The sequence below is a fragment of the Salmo trutta genome, chromosome 30, assembly GCF_901001165.1.
Source record: "Salmo trutta chromosome 30, fSalTru1.1, whole genome shotgun sequence".
Taxonomy (NCBI): domain Eukaryota; kingdom Metazoa; phylum Chordata; class Actinopteri; order Salmoniformes; family Salmonidae; genus Salmo; species Salmo trutta.
In genome coordinates this window covers 33,479,615-33,498,530 of record NC_042986.1, presented here as the reverse complement: position 1 = coordinate 33,498,530, position 18,916 = coordinate 33,479,615, and the positions used below count along the sequence as shown (strand labels likewise).

At 43.7% G+C, this 18,916-nt stretch overlaps 1 protein-coding gene across 2 annotated transcripts in view; it reads left to right on the top strand.

Annotated features, from left to right (window-relative positions):
• si:ch211-117c9.5 (sodium- and chloride-dependent creatine transporter 1) overlaps positions 1–18,916 on the top strand; it is a 44,969-nt gene that overhangs the window by 10,304 nt on the left and 15,749 nt on the right. The window contains exons 3-5 of one of the 2 annotated variants that reach the window (XM_029723911.1): positions 2,951–3,082; positions 4,674–5,022; positions 5,321–5,453. In XM_029723911.1, coding sequence (XP_029579771.1) covers positions 2,951–3,082; positions 4,674–5,022; positions 5,321–5,453 — 614 coding nt within the window. The remainder of the gene's footprint in view (positions 1–2,950; positions 3,083–4,673; positions 5,023–5,320; positions 5,454–18,916) is intronic. The other variant, XM_029723912.1, reaches the window with a different exon arrangement.

Below are 18,916 nucleotides of genomic sequence, written 5' to 3'. Positions count from 1 at the left end.
TCTAACGGGTGGCATCCATAAGTCTAAATATTGCTGTTACATTGCACAACCTTCAATGTTATGTCATAATTATGTAAAATTCTGGCAAATTAGTTACTCTGCATGCAATGAACGCAAGAGAAGTGACCCAATTTCCCTAGTTAATATTGCCTGCTAACATTAATTTCTTTTAACTAAATAGGCAGGTTTAAAAAAATATATACTTCTGTGTATTGGTTTTAAGAAAGGCATTGATGTTTATGGTTAGGTACATTCGTGCAACGATTGTGCTTTTTTCGCAAATGCGCTTTCGTGCATAAATGTATTTTGTCCCCCCACACCAAACGCGATCACGACACGCAGGTTAAAATATCAAAACCAATTACATTAATTTGGGAACAGGTCGAAAAGCTTTAAACATTTATGGCAATTTAGCTAGTTAGTTTGCACTTGCTAGCTAATTTGTCCTATTTAGCTAGCTTGCTGTTGCTAGCAAGTGTTTCCTGGGAAATAAACATTGAGTTGTTATTTTACCTGAAATGCACAAGGTCCTCTACTCCGACAATTAATCCACACATAAAACGATTAACCGAATTGTTTCTAGTCATCTTTCGTCCTTCCAGGCTTTTTCATCTTTGAACTTATATGGTGATTGGCATCTAAACTTTCAAAGTATTACCACGACAACCGGCAACACAGTTCGTCTTTCAATCACCCACGTGGGTATAACCAATGAGGAGATGGCACGTGGGTACCTGCTTCTATAAACCAATGAGGAGATGGGAGAGGCAGGACTTGCAGCGCGATCTGCGTCTGAAATAGGAATGACTTTTATTTTAGCCCTTGGCAACGCAGACGCTCGTTGACGCGCGCGAGCAGTGTGGGTGCAATAATTGAATAACGTAGATTTCAAAATGTATTTTGCAACGCTCGCGTGCGCGAGTGTTGCAAAATACATTTTGAAATCTATGGTCAGCCCATGACTCAGTGGTCAGCCTATGACTCTGTTGCACAGAACGCAAGAGAAGTGACACAATTTCCCTAGTTAAAATAAATTAATGTTAGCAGGCAATATTAACTAAATATGCAGGTTTAAAAATATATACTTGTGTATTGATTTTAAGAAAGGCATTGATGTTTATGGTTAGGTACACATTGGTGCAACGACAGTGCTTTTTTCGCAAAAGCGCTTGTTAAATCACCCGTTTGGCGAAGTAGGCTGTGATTCAATGATAAATTAACAGGCACCGCATCAATTATATGCAACGCAAGACAAGCTAAATAAACTAGTAATATTATCACTATAACTAGTGATTATGTTAAGATTGATTGTTTTTTATAAGTTTAATGCTAGCTAGCACCTTACCTTGGCTGCACTCGCATAACAGGTAGTCAACCTGCCACGCAGTCTCCTCGTGGAGTGAAATGTAATCGGCCATAATCGGTGTCCAAAAATGCCGATTACCGATTGTTATGAAAACTTGAAATCGGCCATTCGGATTAATCGGTCGACCTCTGGTGCCAACTGTACATTTTGGTGGAGGAGGTATAACGGTCTAGAGCTGTTTTTCATGGTTTGGGCTAGGCCCCTTAGTTCCAATGAAGGGAAATCTTAACACTACAACATACAATAACATTCTAGACAATTCTGTAGTTTGGGGAAGGCCCTTTCCTATTTCAGCATGACAATGCCCCCATGCACAAAGCGAGGTTCATACAAAAATGTTTTTTTGAGATTTGTGTAGATGAACTTGACTGGCCTGCACAGAGCCCCCTATTGAACACTTTTGGGATGAATTTGAATGCCGACTGTGAGCAAGGCCTAATTTCCCAACATCAGTGTCCGACTTCACTAATGCTCTTGTGGCTGAACGGAAGCAAGTCCCTGCAGCAATGTTCCAACATCTAATGGAAAGCCTTCCCAGAAGAGTGGAGGCTGTTATATTAGCAAAGGGGGGACCAACTCCATATTAATGCCCATGATTTTGGAATGAGATATTCGGCGAGCAGGTGTCCATATACTTTTGGTCATGTAGTGTATGTATGCGTTTCATTTTACCTCAAGCTTTTGAGTCAGTTGTACTGTAAAAGGGACATATAGGAAGGTTATATTTTACATAATACATACAAGCAAGAATCCCTCCTAGTGTACTTTCACTTTTATTAACTGTCTCTTTCTCATTCTCTTTCATTCTCTCCTTCCTACTTTCTATCGTTCTCTCTGTCCAAAGGACAATGCCAGCCACTCATGCCCAAACACTAAATGAATGAAACAATATAGTTATCTCCCTCTCAATACACCTCCTCCTTATCTATGGCCTTGTCTACCCTCCTCTCCTCCTCCTGCTCTCTCTCTCTTTCTCTCACTCACTTAATCTGTCCTTCCTTCTCTCCTCTCTTATCACTGCACTGCAATAACATTTTGCTAGATAAGTTTTAGCCTAAATGCCAGCTCTAGTTCTTCAGCTTGCTATCGCTCTCTCTCTCTTTCTCTCTCTCTCTCTCTCTCTCTCTCTCTCTCTCTCTCTCTCCCTCTCTGTCTTTCTCTCTCTCTGTCTCCTCTCTCTCTCTCTCTCTCTCTCCCTCTGTCTTTCTCTCTCTCTGTCTCCTCTGTCTCTGTCTTTCTCTCTCTCTCTCTCTCTCTCTGTCTCCTTCTCTCTTTCTGTCTCCTCTGTCTCTGTCTCTCTCTCTGTCTCCTTCTCTCTCTCTCTGTCTCCTCTGTCTCTCTCTCTCTCTCTCTCTCTCTCCCCCATGAGCATGTAGAAGTATAAATGATATAATCATGTCTGTTATAGAGAGACTTTTATCTGTCCACAACAAGTTGAACACTAGTTATACAAGCATGCACTAGGACTATATTTGCTAGATTTGTCACATAATAGAGTTTGTGTTGTATGTTTGTGAAATTTAGCCTCTGTGTTGTGTAGCATGTGGAGTTGTGTTGCTAACGTGTGTGTGTTGCGTGTTGTAGGCGTGTTCCTGATCCCCTACATGATTATTGTGTTCATCGGAGGTATTCCCGTGTTCTTCCTGGAAATCGCTCTTGGTCAGTTCATGAAGCAAGGAGGGGTCTCTGCATGGAACATTGCCCCTCTCTTTAAAGGTACTGTAATGTGAATGCGTTAATGGAGAGTGAATACATGTTTCTGAGGTAGGTTTTGTCTTGTTTTATTCTGCAACCCCTCTGTCTCACACATCCTTTCTTCCGCCCCCCTATAATATAGGCTAGCATTTGGTTGTTCAAACCACAAATTTAGGCATAGATGTTGGCATTATGTAACTGAAACAACTGTCAGAATAAACAGTTTTCTCGCAACAAGACTTGATTGATGAAATTTTGACATAAGAGCTGTTGTGAATATATTGATTCTGTTGTAACTTGCAGTCCAGCTCCTCTGTCACATCATAGCATCGTCATCAACTTCCAATCTACAATCAGTGGCCAGTTTATTATGGTACACCACCCAGTTCACGAAAATGGTTCGCTCCTACAGACAGTGAGCCACGTGGCCGTGGCTTGTTATATAAAGCAGGCAGACGGGCATCAAGGCATTCAGTTACTGTTTGATTGAACGTTAGAATTGGCAAAACAAGTGATCTAAGCGACTTTGAGTGTGGTATGATCGTCAGTGTCATGCACGTTGGTTCCAGTATCTCAGAAACGTCCAGCCTCCAGGGCTTTTCACGCACGACAGTGTCTAGGGTTTACAGAGAATGGTGCGATAAACAGAAAACGTCCCGTCAGTGGCAGTCCTGTGTGCAAAAACAGCTTGTTGATGAGAAATCAAAGGAGAATGGCAAGAATCGTGCAAGCTAACATGCGGGCCACAAACCGGCAAATAATGGCGCAGTACAACAGTGGTGTCGGTCCTTGTCACGGATGGGCTACTGCAGCAGACGACCACACCGGGTTCTGCTCCTATCAGCTAAAAACAAGAAGCAGCTCCAGTGGGCACGTGATCACCAACACTGGACAATTGAGGAGTAGAAGAACATCACCTGGTCCAACGAATCCCAGTTCCTGTTGCATCATGCTGATGGCAGAGTCAGGATTTGGCATAAGCAGCATGAGTCCATGGCCCCATCCTGCCTGGAGTCAACGGTACAGGCTGGTGGAGGTGGTGTAATGGTGTGGAGAATATTTTCCTGGCACACGTTAGGTCCCTTGAAACCAATTAAGCAATGTTTCCATTCCTCGAATAATTCAGGCTGTTCTGGAGTCAAAGGGGGGTCTGATCCGGTACCTGATGGTTGTACCTAATAAACCTAATAAAGTGTGTATTCTCAACAGCCCTTGGTTATTTTAAATGAGCATCTGTTCTTAATTGACCTGCCTGGTAAAGTAAAGGTTTCATAGAATTCAAATCTATTTTATTATTTCATTCTTGTGAAGATAACTATTTTCCTGACAGCTTTTCCCCTAGACTGCATAGGTGCCACAAAGTGATACCCGTACCTTGGTAGTGCTGGCATACAAAACACAAAGTATTAGAATTTTGGAACTTGATCTTCATAGATGTTGTTTAATGGAGATGGAATTCATTTTTCTGAGTGAGGTTTTTTCTTTTTTTGTTCTCTAACCCGTCCATTTTTCTTTCTCGTATATCCTTCCTCTAAATGTTTGTCCTTATGTTCTCCACTGTACACCCCCCCCATCTGCCACTCCTTCTCATTCCCCCTCTCTCTCTCCACAGGTCTTGGCCTGGCCTCCATGGTAATAGTGTTCTTCTGTAACACCTACTACATCATGATCCTGGTGTGGGGCCTGTACTTCCTGCTTCACTCCTTCACCAACCCGTTACCCTGGGCTACCTGCGGGCACCCCTGGAACACCCTCAACTGCACCGAAAACTTCCGCCGGGCTTGCCACAATCGCAGCGCCCTGCCTCTCCTCTCCTCCACCCCCGATCCCTCTATCCCCATCTCCCTCCTCTCGTCGGTGGTATCCTCCCCGCTCAACCTCTCATCCTCTACTCTGCTCCTCTTCAACGGCAGCTGCGTGGAACCAGAGGGCATGCGCTCGCCAGTCATTGAGTTCTGGGAGTAAGTGATCTGTGGTCTGTTGTGTTGGGTTGGTCATAGGGCTGACTACCTAACCATAGGTTATTGGTTGTCTATTATTTTTGTCTGACCTCTCTCTCTCTCTCTCTCTCTCTCTCTCTCTCTCTCTCTCTCTCCCTCAATTCAATTCAAGGGCCTTTATTGGCATGGGAAACATATTAACATTGCCAAAGCAAGTGAAGTAGACAATATACAAAAGTGAAGTAAACAATAAAAATTAACCGTAAACATTACACTCTCTCTCTCTCTCTCTCTCTCTCTCTCTGTGTATGTGTGTCAGGCGTAAGGTGCTCCGTCTCTCTGGTGGTCTGGATGAGCCTGGTGACATCAGCACTCACATGGTCCTCTGTCTGATCGCCACCTGGGTTATTGTTTACTTCTGCATCTGGAAGGGAGTCAAAGGCACAGGCAAGGTCAGTGAACGGGTGGGTGAGTGTGGGTGTAAGGATATGTCTTGTGCTTTGTTTAGCTTAAGTTAAGGTAAGATGCAGGGTTTTTTTCTGCCTAGAAAAGTATTTTCAATCCAAACAATGTAAAAACAAAACATGTAGCTACTGTAGCAACATTAACGAGAATGGAATTTCTGTGTTCTTGTGAGTCTAGCTGTAGAGCTTTGTCCATTCTCCACTTTGCCCTCTGACCTCAAAGCAGCTTTAGTACGGATCATAATGTCTAGACTGACAAATATAATCAGACACACTTGTAAGCACACATGTAAAATCAACTCATTTGTGGGACTGGAAAAACATGCGTGTGTGTGTGTGTGTGTGTTGCCTTAGTACAGGTATTTCCAAACGGGTACACGCTCAATGCCGTCGGGGGTACGCCAAAGAAAAATGGGATTCACATTTAAAATATAAATATAGAAAAACATTTATTTTATTTTTTCACATTTTCAAACAGTCCATTTATATTTTCCAACGGGGCTATACATTTGGGTGAGGTTTTTTTCTCGCCTGAGTCGCCTCGTTTCACTACCAAAAATTAAATTAAACCATCTAGTTTTCAGCTAAATAACAACACAATGTCAAATACAGGTAGCCTAGTCAAATAATTAACATCCAATCACATTAACCGTTACTCTCTCGCGGGAATTCCACTAAAGGTTCATATGTAGCCAAACGTAGCTGCTGCTCATTGCGTTTGCTCGAAAATTGATAAATGGTTTAAAAAGGTAAGACCTGCATCCATAGAGAAACATAACAGCTCTAACCTCTATGGGACCGGCGGGACGAATTCGTCCCACCTACGTAACAGCCAGTTGAATCCTGTGGCGCGATTTTTAAAACGTTTGAAATACTATTACTTAAATTTCTCAAACATATGACTATTTTACAGCTATTTAAAGACAAGACTCTCGTTAATCTAACCACACTGTCCGATTTCAAAAAGGCTTTACAACGAAAGCAAAACATTAGATTATGTCAGGAGAGTGCCCAGCCAGAAATAATCAGACACCCATTTTTCAAGCTAGCATACAATGTCACAAAAACCCAAACCACAGCTAAATGCAGCACTAACCTTTTATGATCTTCATCAGATGACACACCTAGGACATTATGTTATACAATACATGCATGTCTGTTCAATCAAGTTCATATTTATATCAAAAACCAGCTTTTTACATTAGCATGTGACGTTCAGAAAAAGCATACCCCCCGCAAACTTCCGGGGAATTTACTAACAATTTACTAAATTACTCACGATAAACGTTCACAAAAAGCATAACAATTATTTTAAGAATTATAGATACATTACTCCTCTATGCACTCGATATGTCCGATTTTAAAATAGCTTTTCGGATGAAGCACATTTTGCAATATTCTAAGTACATAGCCCAGCCATCACGGGCTAGCTATTTAGACACCCACCCAGTTTAGCCTTCACCAAAATCACATTTCCTATAAGAAAAATGGTCTTACCTTTCCTGTTCTTCGTCAGAATGCACTCCCAGGACTTCTACTTCAATAACAAATGTAGGTTTGGTCCCTAATAATCCATCGTTATATCCAAACAGCGGCGTTTTGTTCGTGCGTTCTAGACACTATCAGAATGGTAAATCACGGTCGTGCGCATGGCGCAGAACGTGACAAAAAAAATCTAAATATTCCATTACCGTACTTCGAAGCATGTCAACCGCTGTTTAAAATCAATTTTTATGCCATTATTCTCGTAAAAAAGCGATAATATTCCGACCGGGAATCTGCAATTAGCTAAACAGCCGAAGGAAAATACTGCACGGGGTCGAATCGCGCACGCGCCTAATTCCATTGTCCTCTGATGGGCCACTTGGAAAAGGGGATTCTGTGTTTCAGCCTGAGGCTGCCTCGTCATCGTTCAGGTTTTTCCCGGGTTCTGAGAGCCTATTGGAGCCCTAGGAATTGTCACGTTACAGCTAAGATCCTGACTCTTCAATAAACAGAAGCAAGAACAACAACACCTTGTCAGACAGGGTACTTCCTGCATGAAACCTTCTCAGGTTTTTGCCTGCCATAGGAGTTCTGTTATACTCACAGACACCATTCAAACAGTTTTAGAAACTTTAGGGTGTTTTCTATCCAAACCTGAACAATAATATGCATATTCTAGCTTCTGAGTTGGTGTAGGAGGCAGTTAAAAATGGGCACATATTTTTTCCAAAATTCTCAATACTGCCCCCTAGCCCGTAGAGGCTAATGGTAGTACTGCTACTACTAGTCCAGCTAGCATGGACACAGCCGAAGAGCTACTGCCCCCTTACCCGGGAAAGAACCGACCAACAGACAGGGACTTTGGACCATCAAAGAGTCGCAAATATGATGAGAACTACATTGATTTGGGGTTCACTTATATTGGGAGTAGTGCCTTTCCTCAGCCACAGTGTTTATATGTGCAAAAGTACTATCTCACAACCTGATGAAACCTTCACTCTTGTGCAGACATTTAGAAACAAAACATGCCAATTTGAAAAATAAGTCACAGGAGTTTTTTGAGCGAGAATTAAGACGACTTTCGAGTAGTAAGACATGTATAAAAGCAACAGATACCATTAATAAGAAGGGGCTAGAAGTGTTTTATATGGTGAGCTACTGAGTGGCTTGGACAGGCAAGCCCCATACTATTGTGGAGGACTTAATTCTAACTGCTGCTGCGGATATGGCTGGGACAATGCTGGGGGAAAAGGCCAAAAGAACTGTACAGACAATGTCTTCATCAAACAACCCTGTTTCACAACACATCAGTGACATGGCAGGAGGTGTTTTGAAACAATTACTGCTTCACATACAAGCCAGTGAATTCTATGCATTACAGCTGGATGAGTCAACAGGCGGGCCTGGCACATCTCCTGGTCAATTAAGGAAGACATTCTCTTCTGCAAACCACTGGAAACCAGGACAACAGGAGAGGATATTTTTTAGGTACTGGACAGCATTGTGACATCAAATGGACTTTGGTGGTCAAGATGTGTTGGTATCTGTACTAATGGCGCTAAAGCCATGACAGAGAGACATAGCTTCAAGTTTTCTTTACTGACCATCATTTTCATTTGTCTGAACGCTTGCATGATGACGAGTTTCTCACACGACTGGCCTATCTGGGTGATGTTCTTTCTCCCTTGAATGTTCTGAATCTAGAATTACATGGACTCTCTGCAACTATATTCAATGTGCGGGACAAAATTGAGGCTATGATTAAGAAGTTGGAGCTCTTCTCTGTCTGCATTAACAAGGACAACACACAGGTCTTTCCATCATTGTATGATTTTTTGTGTGCAAATGAACTCAAGTTTACAGACAATGTCAAATGTGATGTAGCGAAGCACCTGAGTGAGTTGGGTGCACAATTACGCAGGTACTTTCCCTAAACAGATGACACAGACAACTGGATTCATTATCCGTTTTATGCCCTGCCTCCAGTCCACTTACCGATATCTGAACAAGAGAGTCTCATCGAAATTGCAAGAAGCGGTCTGTGAAAATTGTATTTAATCAGAAGCCACTGCCAGATTTCTGGATTGGGCTGCGCTCAGAGTATCCTGCCTTGGCAAATAGCACTGTTAAGACACTGATGACATTTGCAACCACGTACCAGTGTGAGAGTGAATTCTCAGCCCTCACTAGCATGAAAACTAAATACACGCACAGACTGTGTGTGGAAAATTATTTAAGACTGAGGCTCTCCAATACAATCCAACATTGCAGAGTTCATCCTTTCAAGCACACCCTTCTCATTAACCTTTGAGTTATTCACAATTTTCAATTGACAAATAAGGTTTTATATGTAATATGGTTAAATAAAGAGCAAAACGATTGATTATTATTATTATTATTATTAGTGCCCTGGTCCTATAAGAGCTCTTTGTCACTTCCCACGAGCCGGGTTGTGACAAAAACTCACACTCATTCTTATGTTTAATAAATGTATCGTATAGTGTGTGTGTGTGGCAGGCTTACAATGATGGCAAAAACAACATTTGAGAGTGTGCTGACCCTGGTGCTAGAGGGGGTACGCAGATGGAGGTTGAATGTTTGAAGGGGTACGGGACTATAAAAAGTTTGTGAACCACAGCCTTAGTAGATGCCTTTGTGTGGAAGTACTCTTATGTTTGTCATGTGTGGGTTGAGAACCGTAAATGCCTGGCTTGTATAGTTCACACTCAATACTCTCTAACTTTAATGAACTTCTACCTAGTGGTCCCACAGCAACACACACACAGGATGTTTCTCAATATGCATACTACCGTGCTCCACATTCTCGTGCTCTGAGTGCATTCTCCGAGGACGTTCTTGTGAGGACAAGAGTGTGAGGAATGCGTAAAACATTATATTTGAGAAGCATTCGCATTCCCCCTACTGTATTACCTCACACTCCCCCTACTGTATTACCTCACACTCCCCTTACTGTATTACCTCACACTCCCCCTACTGTGTTACCTCACACTCCTCCTACTGTATTACCTCACACTCCCCCTACTGTATTACCTCACACTCCCCTTACTGTATTACCTCACACTCCCCCTACTGTATTACCTCACACCCCCCCTACTGTATTACCTCACACTCCCCTTACTGTATTACCTCACACTCCCCCTACTGTATTACCTCACACCCCCCCAACTGTATTACCTCACACTCCCCTTACTGTATTACCTCACACTCCCCCTACTGAATTACCTCACACTCCCCTTACTGTATTACCTCACACTCCCCCTACTGTATTACCTCACACTCCCCTTACTGTATTACCTCACACTCCCCCTACTGTATTACCTCACACTCCCCCTACTGTATTACCTCACACTCCCCCTACTGTATTACCTCACACTCCCCCTACTGAATGACCTCACACTCCCCCTACTGAATTGCCTCACACTCCCCCTACTGTATTACCTCACACTCCCCCTACTGTATTACCTCACACTCCCCCTACTGTATTGCCTCACAGTCCCCCTACTGTATTGCCTCACACTCCCCCTACTGTATTACCTCACACTCCCCCTACTGAATTACCTCACTCTCCCCCTACTGTATTGCCTCACACTCCCCCTACTGTATTGCCTCACACTCCCCCTACTGTATTACCTCACACTCCCCCTACTGAATTACCTCACTCTCCCCCTACTGTATTGCCTCACACTCCCCCTACTGTATTACCTCACACTCCCCCTACTGAATTACCTCACACTCCCCCTACTGTATTACCTCACACTCCCCCTACTGAATTACCTCACTCTCCCCCTACTGTATTACCTCACTCTCCCCCTACTGAATTGCCTCACACTCCCCTTACTGTATTACCTCACACTGCACCTTCCCATTCACTGAACCTTCTTCCAGCCAGGACAATGGCAACAGTAGCGACGAAACAAGATACAATGTATTTGGAAAGTATTCAGACCCCTTGACTTTTTCCACATTTTGTTGTGTTACAGCCTTATTCCAAATGGATTAAAATCTACACACAATACCCCATAATGACAAAGCAAAAATGGGTTTTTAGAATTTTTTGCAAATGTATTAAAAATGTAAAACTGAAATATCACATTTACATAAGTATTCCAATGCTTTACTCAGTACTTTGTTGAAGCACTTTTGGCAGTGATTACAGCCTCAAGTCTTCTTGGGTATGACACTACAAGCTTGGCGCACCTGTATTTGGGGAGTTTCTCCCATTCTTATCTGCAGATCCTCTCAAGTTCTGTCAGGTTGGATGGGGAGCGTCGCTGCACAGCTATTTTCAGGTCTCTCCAGAGATGTTCAATCGGGTTCAAATCCGGGCTCTGGCTGAGCCACTCAAGGAAATTCAGAAACTTGTCCCGAAGCCACCCCTGCGTTGTCTTGGCTGTGTGCTTAGGGTCTTTGTCCTGTTGGAAGGTGAACCTTCTTCCCCAGTCTGAGGTCCTGAGCGCTCTGAAGCATGATGCTGCCACCACTAGGCTTCACCTTAAGGATGGTGCCAGGTTTCCTCGAGACATGACGCTTGGCATTCAGGCCAAAGAGTTCAATCTTGGTTTCATCAGACCAGAGAATCTTGTTTCTCATGGTCTGAGAGTCCTTTAGGTGCCTTTTGGCAAACTCCAAGCAGGCTGCCATGTGCCTTTTACTGAGGAGTGGCTTCCGTCTGGCCACTCTACCATAAAGGCCTAATTGGTGGAGTGCTGAAGAGATGGTTGTCCTTCTGAAAGGTTCTCCCATCTCCACAGAGGAACTCTGGAGCTCTGTCAGAGTGACCATCGGGTTCTGGATCACCTCCCTGACCAAGGCCCTTCTCCCCCCGATTTCTCAGTTTGGACAGGCGGCCAGCTCTAGGAAGAGTCTTGGTGATTTGAAACTTATTCCATTAAAATATGATGGAGGCCACTGTGTTCTTGGGGACCTTCAATGCTCCAGAATATTTAGTACACTTCCCCAGATTGGTGCCTCAACACAATCCTGTCTCGGAGCTCTAAGGACAATTCCTTCGACCTCATGGCTTGGTTTTTGCCTCTGACATGCACTGTCAACTGCAAACACCTTATATAGACAGATGTTTGCCTTTCTAAATCATGTCGAGTCAATTGAATATACCACAGGTGGACTCCAATCATGTTGTAGAAACATCTCAAGGATGATCAATGGAAACAGGATGCACCTGAGCTCAATTTCGAGTCTCATAGCAAAGGGTCTGAATACTTATGTAAATAAGGTATTTCTGTTTTTTACTTTTAATACATTAGAGATTATTAAAAAATCTGTTTTCGTTTTGTCATTATGGGGTATTAATAAGTGTAGATTGATAAGGACAATGTTTTATTTAATCCCTTTTAGAATAAGGCTGTAACATAACAAAGTGTGGAAAAAGTCAAGGGGTCTGAATGCACTGTATACACAAAGCAAGCATTTTAATTCATAATTAGCAACTATATGTGAATCGTAATAATCTAGCTATCCAGCTAGTTAAACAGGCAAAAATTACCTAAAACTAATGTTATGCAAGGTAGATATCAATTTTTGGTGGGTAGCTAGCTACCAATTATTTGTGGCTAGCTAGCTAGCTGGCGAGTTAGCCCTATTGACTTACTATGAACTTACCCATTCACTGAACCTTCTTCCAGCCAGGACAAGATGTACATTCTTCGTGGATAGGTAGCTAGCTAACAATTCTTTATGGCTATCTGGCTAGCTTATAGTAGTAGCTAGCCAGTTAGCCCTATTGACTTACTATGGGCTTGCGATCTACGCACACTACAGTGGGTATTGTAGGCAGGTAAATATGCCAAAATTACCACAGGCAACGTATCAGATGTAAATGGGCAACATTTCATTCTGACGTTGGAGTTTATTTTCTCCCGATTCAGCTCAAATAGTAATAGCCGCCATTGATTTCAATAAATGTGCAAATACTTTCTGTAAATACTTTCCATTGAAGCTTGCATCAATGCATGCTTCAAAATATGTATATGTACAAACGAGTACGCATTCGAGAAGTACCCCCTTCGTGCTCTGTTTCGCATACTTTGATTTGGACTCCGACTCTCCCGTGCTCCAATTTGCATGTGTGTACGTGGGTTTGTTTCTGTTGTTTTATGTATCTGTACAAATAATTGTGTGTCTATGTAGGTATGCAAACGTGTTTATGTGTTCCACAGAAATAGCCAAAGCTCACAGAGCAGGGTGAAAAAAAGGAGGGTAATTGAGCCGGCCACTTAAGCCGATTAGTTTCTTTCTCTTCTGTGTGCATTTGAGGGGCGGGGGGCAGATAGGGGGGTGCCTGCAGATCAAGGCAAATATGTTCCTTTTTTTCCCCCAACTTTATTAAATACGGTTAGGAGGCTCTAACACAAGATTAGCAAAGGATACCGGGAAGTTGCTTTCTCAGCAAAATCCCAAATCTGCGTATGTGCTTCAGGGAAGAGAACAGAGCTGTGAAGTAGAACAGAGCCATGAGTTTTTCCCCATATACTGGGAGTTATTCTTTGACTGTGCGTGCATGTTGGTGTTCATGTTGTGTTCCTAATGTTGTGTCAGAAGAATCTGTGTGTGGGTTTGGGTGCATGCATATGTGTGTGTGTGTTCATGTGGTGTTGCTGTGGATTGACTCTGACCCTCAGATCTTCTTCTCCTATGCTATTGTCACCTATGCCACCGCCTCTGGAAAAACTGTGTTGTCTGTAAGTTTTGTTGGAGTGTTTGTTGGAGTGTTTGGCGCCGACAGAGATGGTCGCCTCGCTTCGCGTTCTTAGGAAACTATGCAGTATTTTGTTTTTTTATGTATCATTTCTTACATTGTTACCCCAGGAAATCTTAGGTTTTATTACATACAGTCGGGAGGAACTATTGGATATAAGAGCAACGTCAACTTACCAACATTACGACCAGGAATACGACTTTCCTTAAGCAGATCCTCGGTTTGGACCACCACCCAGGACAATGGATCGGATCCCAGTAGGCGACCCAAAACAACGGCGCCGCAGAAGGGGCAGACGGAGCGGTCTTCTGGTCAGGCTCCATAGACGAGCACACTGCCCACCGCTCCCGAGTATACTACTCGCCAATGTCCAGTCTCTTGACAACAAGGTAGACGAAATTCGAGCAAGGGTTGCCTTCCAGAGAGACATCAGCGATTGTAACATTCTCTGTTTCACGGAAACATGGCTCACTCGGGATACGTTATCGGAGTCGGTACAGCCACCCGGTTTCTTCACGCATCGCGCCGACAGAAACAAACATCTCTCTGGTAAGAAGAAGGGCGGGAGTGTATGCCTTATGATTAACGAGTCGTGTTGGGATCATAACAACATACAGGAACTCAAGTCCTTTTGTTCACCTGACCTAGAATTCCTTACGATCAAATGCCGACCGCATTATCTACCAAGAGAATTCTCTTCGATTATAGTCACAGCCATGTATACCCCCCCCCCCCAAGCAGACACCTCGACGGCCCTGAAAGAACTTCATTGGACTCTATGTAAACTGGAAACCACATATCCTGAGGCTGCATTTATTGTAGCTGGGGATTTTAACAAGGCTAATCTGAAAACAAGGCTCCCTAAATTTTATCAGCATATCGAAAGCGTGGCCCGGGCTGGCAACACTCTGGATCATTGCTACTCTAATTTCTGCGACGCGTACAAAGCCCTCCCTCGCCCTACTTTTGGCAAATCTGACCACAACTCCATTTTGTTGCTCCCAGCCTAAAGACAGAAACTTAAACAGAAACACCCATGCTCAGGTCTGTTCAACGCTGGTCCGACCAATCTGATTCCACGCTTCAAGATTGCTTCGATCACGTGGACTGGGATATGTTCCGGAAAGCATCGGACAATAACATGTTGATGTATACGCTGATTCGGTGAGCGAGTATATTATCAAGTGCATCGGTGATGTAGTACCCACGGTGAATTCTTAAATCCTTCCCCAACCAGAAACTGTGGATTGATGGCAGCATTCATGCAAAACTGAAAGCGCAAACCACTGCTTTTAATCATGGCAAGGCGACCGGAAACATGACCGAATACAAGCAGTGTAGCTATTCCCTCAACAAGGCAATCAAACAAGCTAAGCGTCAGTATAGAGACAAAGTAGAGCCGCAATTCAACGGCTCAGACACGAGACGTATGTGGCAGGGTCTACAGTCAATCACGGACTACAAAAAGAAAACCAGGTCCGTCGCGGACACCAATGTCTTGCTCCCAGACAAACTAAACAACTTTTTTGCTCACTTTGAGGACAATACAATGCCACTGACACGGCCCGCTACCAAAACCTGCGGGCTCTCCTTCACCGCAGCCAACGTGAGTAAAACATTTAAACGTGTTAACCCTCACAAGGCTGCCGGCCCAAACGGCATCCCTAGCCGCGTCCTCAGAGCATGCGCAGACCAGCTAGCTTTTGTGTTTACGGACATATTCAATCAATCCCTATCCCAGTTTGCTGTTCCCACATGCTTCAAGAGGGCCACCATTGTTCCTGTTCCCAAGAAAGATAAGGTAACTGAGCTAAACGACTATCGCCCCGTAGCACTTCCATCATCATGAAGTGCTTTGCGAGACTAGTCATGGATCATATCACCTCCACCCTACCTGACACCCTAGACCCACTCCAATTTGCTTATAGCCCCAATAGGTCCACAGACAACGCAATCGCAACCACACTGCACACTGCCCTAACCCATCTGGACAAGAGGAATACCTATGTAAGAATGCTGTTCATCGATTACAGCTCAGCATTTAACACCATAGTACCCTCCAAACTCGTCATTAAGCTCGAGACCCTGTGTCTTGACCCCGCCCTGTGCAACTGGGTCCTGGACTTTCTGACGGGCCGCCCGCAGGTGGTGAGGGTAGGAAACAACATCTCCACCCCGCTGATCCTCAACACTGGGGCCCCACAAGGGTGCGTTCTCAGCCCTCTCCTGTACTCCCTGTTCACCCATGACTGCGTGGCCATGCACGCCTCCAACTCAATCATCAAGTTTGCAGACGACACTACAGTGGTAGGCTTGATAATCAACAACGACGAGACGACCTACAGGGAGGAGGTGAGGGCCATCGGAGTGTGGTGTCAGGAAAATAGCCTCACACTCAACGTCAACAAAACAAAGGAGATGATTGTGGACTTCAGGAAACAGCAGAGGGAGCACCCCTCTATCCACATCGACGGGACAGTAGTGGAGAAGGTAGAAAGTTTTAAGTTCCTCAGCGTACGCATCACGGACAAACTGAAGTGGTCCACCCACACAGACAGCGTGGTGAAGAAGGCGCAACAGTGCCTCTTCAACCTCAGGAGGCTGAAGAAATTTGGCTTGTCACCAAAAACACTCACAAACTTTTACAGATGCACAATCGAGAGCATCTTGTCGGGCTGTATCACCGCCTGGTACGGCAACTGCTCCGCCCACAACCGTAAGGCTCTCCAGAGGGTAGTGAGGTCTGCACAACGCATCACCGGGGGCAAACTACCTGCCCTCCAGGACACCTACACCACCCGATGTCACAGGAAGGACAAAAATATCATCAAGGACAACAACCACCCGAGCCACTGCCTGTTCACCCCGCTATCATCCAGAAGGCGAGGTCAGTACAGGTGCATCAAAGCTGGGACCGAGAGACTGAAAAACAGCTTCTATCTCAAGGCCATCAGACTGTTAAACAGCCATCACTAACATTGAGTGGCTTCTGCCAACATACAGACTCAATCTCTAGCCACTTTTATAATTAACATTTGGATGTAATAAATGTATCACTAGTCACTTAAACAATGCCACTTTATATAATGTTTACATACCCTACATTACTCATCTCATATGTATATACTGTACTGTATACCATCTACTGCATCTTTTCTATGCCGTTCGGTCATCGCTCATTCATATATTTATATGTACATATTATTAATCATTCCTTTATACTTGTGTGTATAAGGTAGTTGTTGTGAAATTGTTAGATTACTTGTTAGATATTACTGCACGGTCGGAACTAGAATCACAAGCATTTCGCTACACTCGCATTAACATCTGCTAACCATGTGTATTAGATTTGATTTGATTTAAATGAAATGATCAAATAATGAATGGCTGTTGTGAATATTGGTGAATTTTTTAACTACAGTGCCTTCGGAAAGTATTCAGATTCCTTTTTACACAGTTTGTTACGTTACAGCCTTATTCTAAAATGGATTAAATACAAAAAAATCCTCATCAATCTACACACAATACCCCATAATGACGAAGTGAAAACAGATTTTTTTTAAAATTCTTGCAAATCTATGAGAAAAAGAAACATATCTTACTTACATAAATATTCAGACCCTTTGCTATGGGACTCAAAATTGAGCTCAGGTGCATCCTGTTTCCATTGATCATCCTTGAGATGTTTCTACATCTTGATTGGAGTCCACCTGTAGTAAATTCAATTGATTGGACATGATTTGGAAAGGCAGACATCTGTCTATATGGTCCCACAGTTGACAGTGCATGTCATAGCAAAACCATGATGTCAAAGGAATTGTTCGTAGAGCTCCGAAACAAGATTGTCAAGGCACAGGTCTGGGGAAGGGTACCAAAACATTTCTGCAGCATTGAAGATCCCCAAGAACACAGTGGCCTCCATCATTCTTAAATGGAAGAAGTTTCAAACCACCAAGACTCTTCTTAGAGCTGGCCGCCCGTCCAAACTGAGCATTCGGGGGAGAAGGGCCTTAGTCAGGGAGGTGACCCAGAACCCCATGGTGACTCTGACTGAGCTCCAGAGTTCATCTATGGAGATGGGAGAACCTTCCAGAAGGCCAACCATCTCTTCAGCACTCCACCACTCCTCAGTAAAAGCCTCATGACAGCCCGTTTGGAGTTTGCCAAAAGGCACCTAAAGGAATCAGACCATGAGAAACAAGATTCTCTGGTCTAATGAAACCAAGATTGAACTCTTTGGCCTGAATGCCAAGCTTCACGTCTGGAGGAAACCTGGCACCATCCCTACGGTGAAGCCTGGTGGTGGCAGCATCATGCTGTGGCAATGTTTCTCAGGGACTGGGAGACTAGTCAGGATTGAGGGAATGATGAACGGAGCAAAGTACAGAGGGATCCTAATAAAAACCTGCCAGAGTGCTCAGGACCTTAGACTGGGGTGAAGGTTCACCTTCCAACAGGACAAAGACCCTAAGCACACAGCCAAGAAAACATAAGAGTGGCTTTGGGACAAGTTTTTGAATGTCGTTGAGTGGCCCTTGAACTCGATCGAACATCTCTGGAGAGACCTGAAAATAGCTGTGCAGTGACGCTCCCCATCCAACCTGACAGAGCTTGAGAGGATCTGCAGAGAAGAATGGGAGAAACTCTCCAAATACAGGTGCGCCAAGCTTGTTGCGTTTTACCCAAGAAGACCCGAGGCTGTAATCGCTGCCAAAGGTGCTTCAACAATGTACTGAGTAAAGGGTCTGAATACTTATGTAAATGGAGTATTGTGTGTAGATTGATGAGAGAAAAAGTATAATTATATCAATTTTAGAGTAAGGCTGTAACATAACAAAATGTGGAAAAAGTCAAGGGGTTTGAATTCTTTCCGAATGCACTGTAGACGTTCACACACTTGTTTGAGGTCGTTACGTCATGTCATCACACCCACCAGTGTGGAGACCCTACTCTAGCTCTTATTACCATCTTTTATGCCGAAGTTGGTTTTAGGTGGTTTGAAACAACCAATTGATATACTATAAGGTCTGTAAGTCAAGTAATAAACTAGTGTTGGAGGAAACACTAGCAGTCAGTTCACATCTCTGTTCCCTTCTCTGTAGGTAGTGTACTTCACATCTCTGTTCCCTTCTCTGTAGGTAGTGTACTTCACAGCTCTGTTTCCTTACCTGTAGGTAGTGTACTTCACAGCTCTGTTTCCTTCTCTGTAGGTAGTGTACTTCACAGCTCT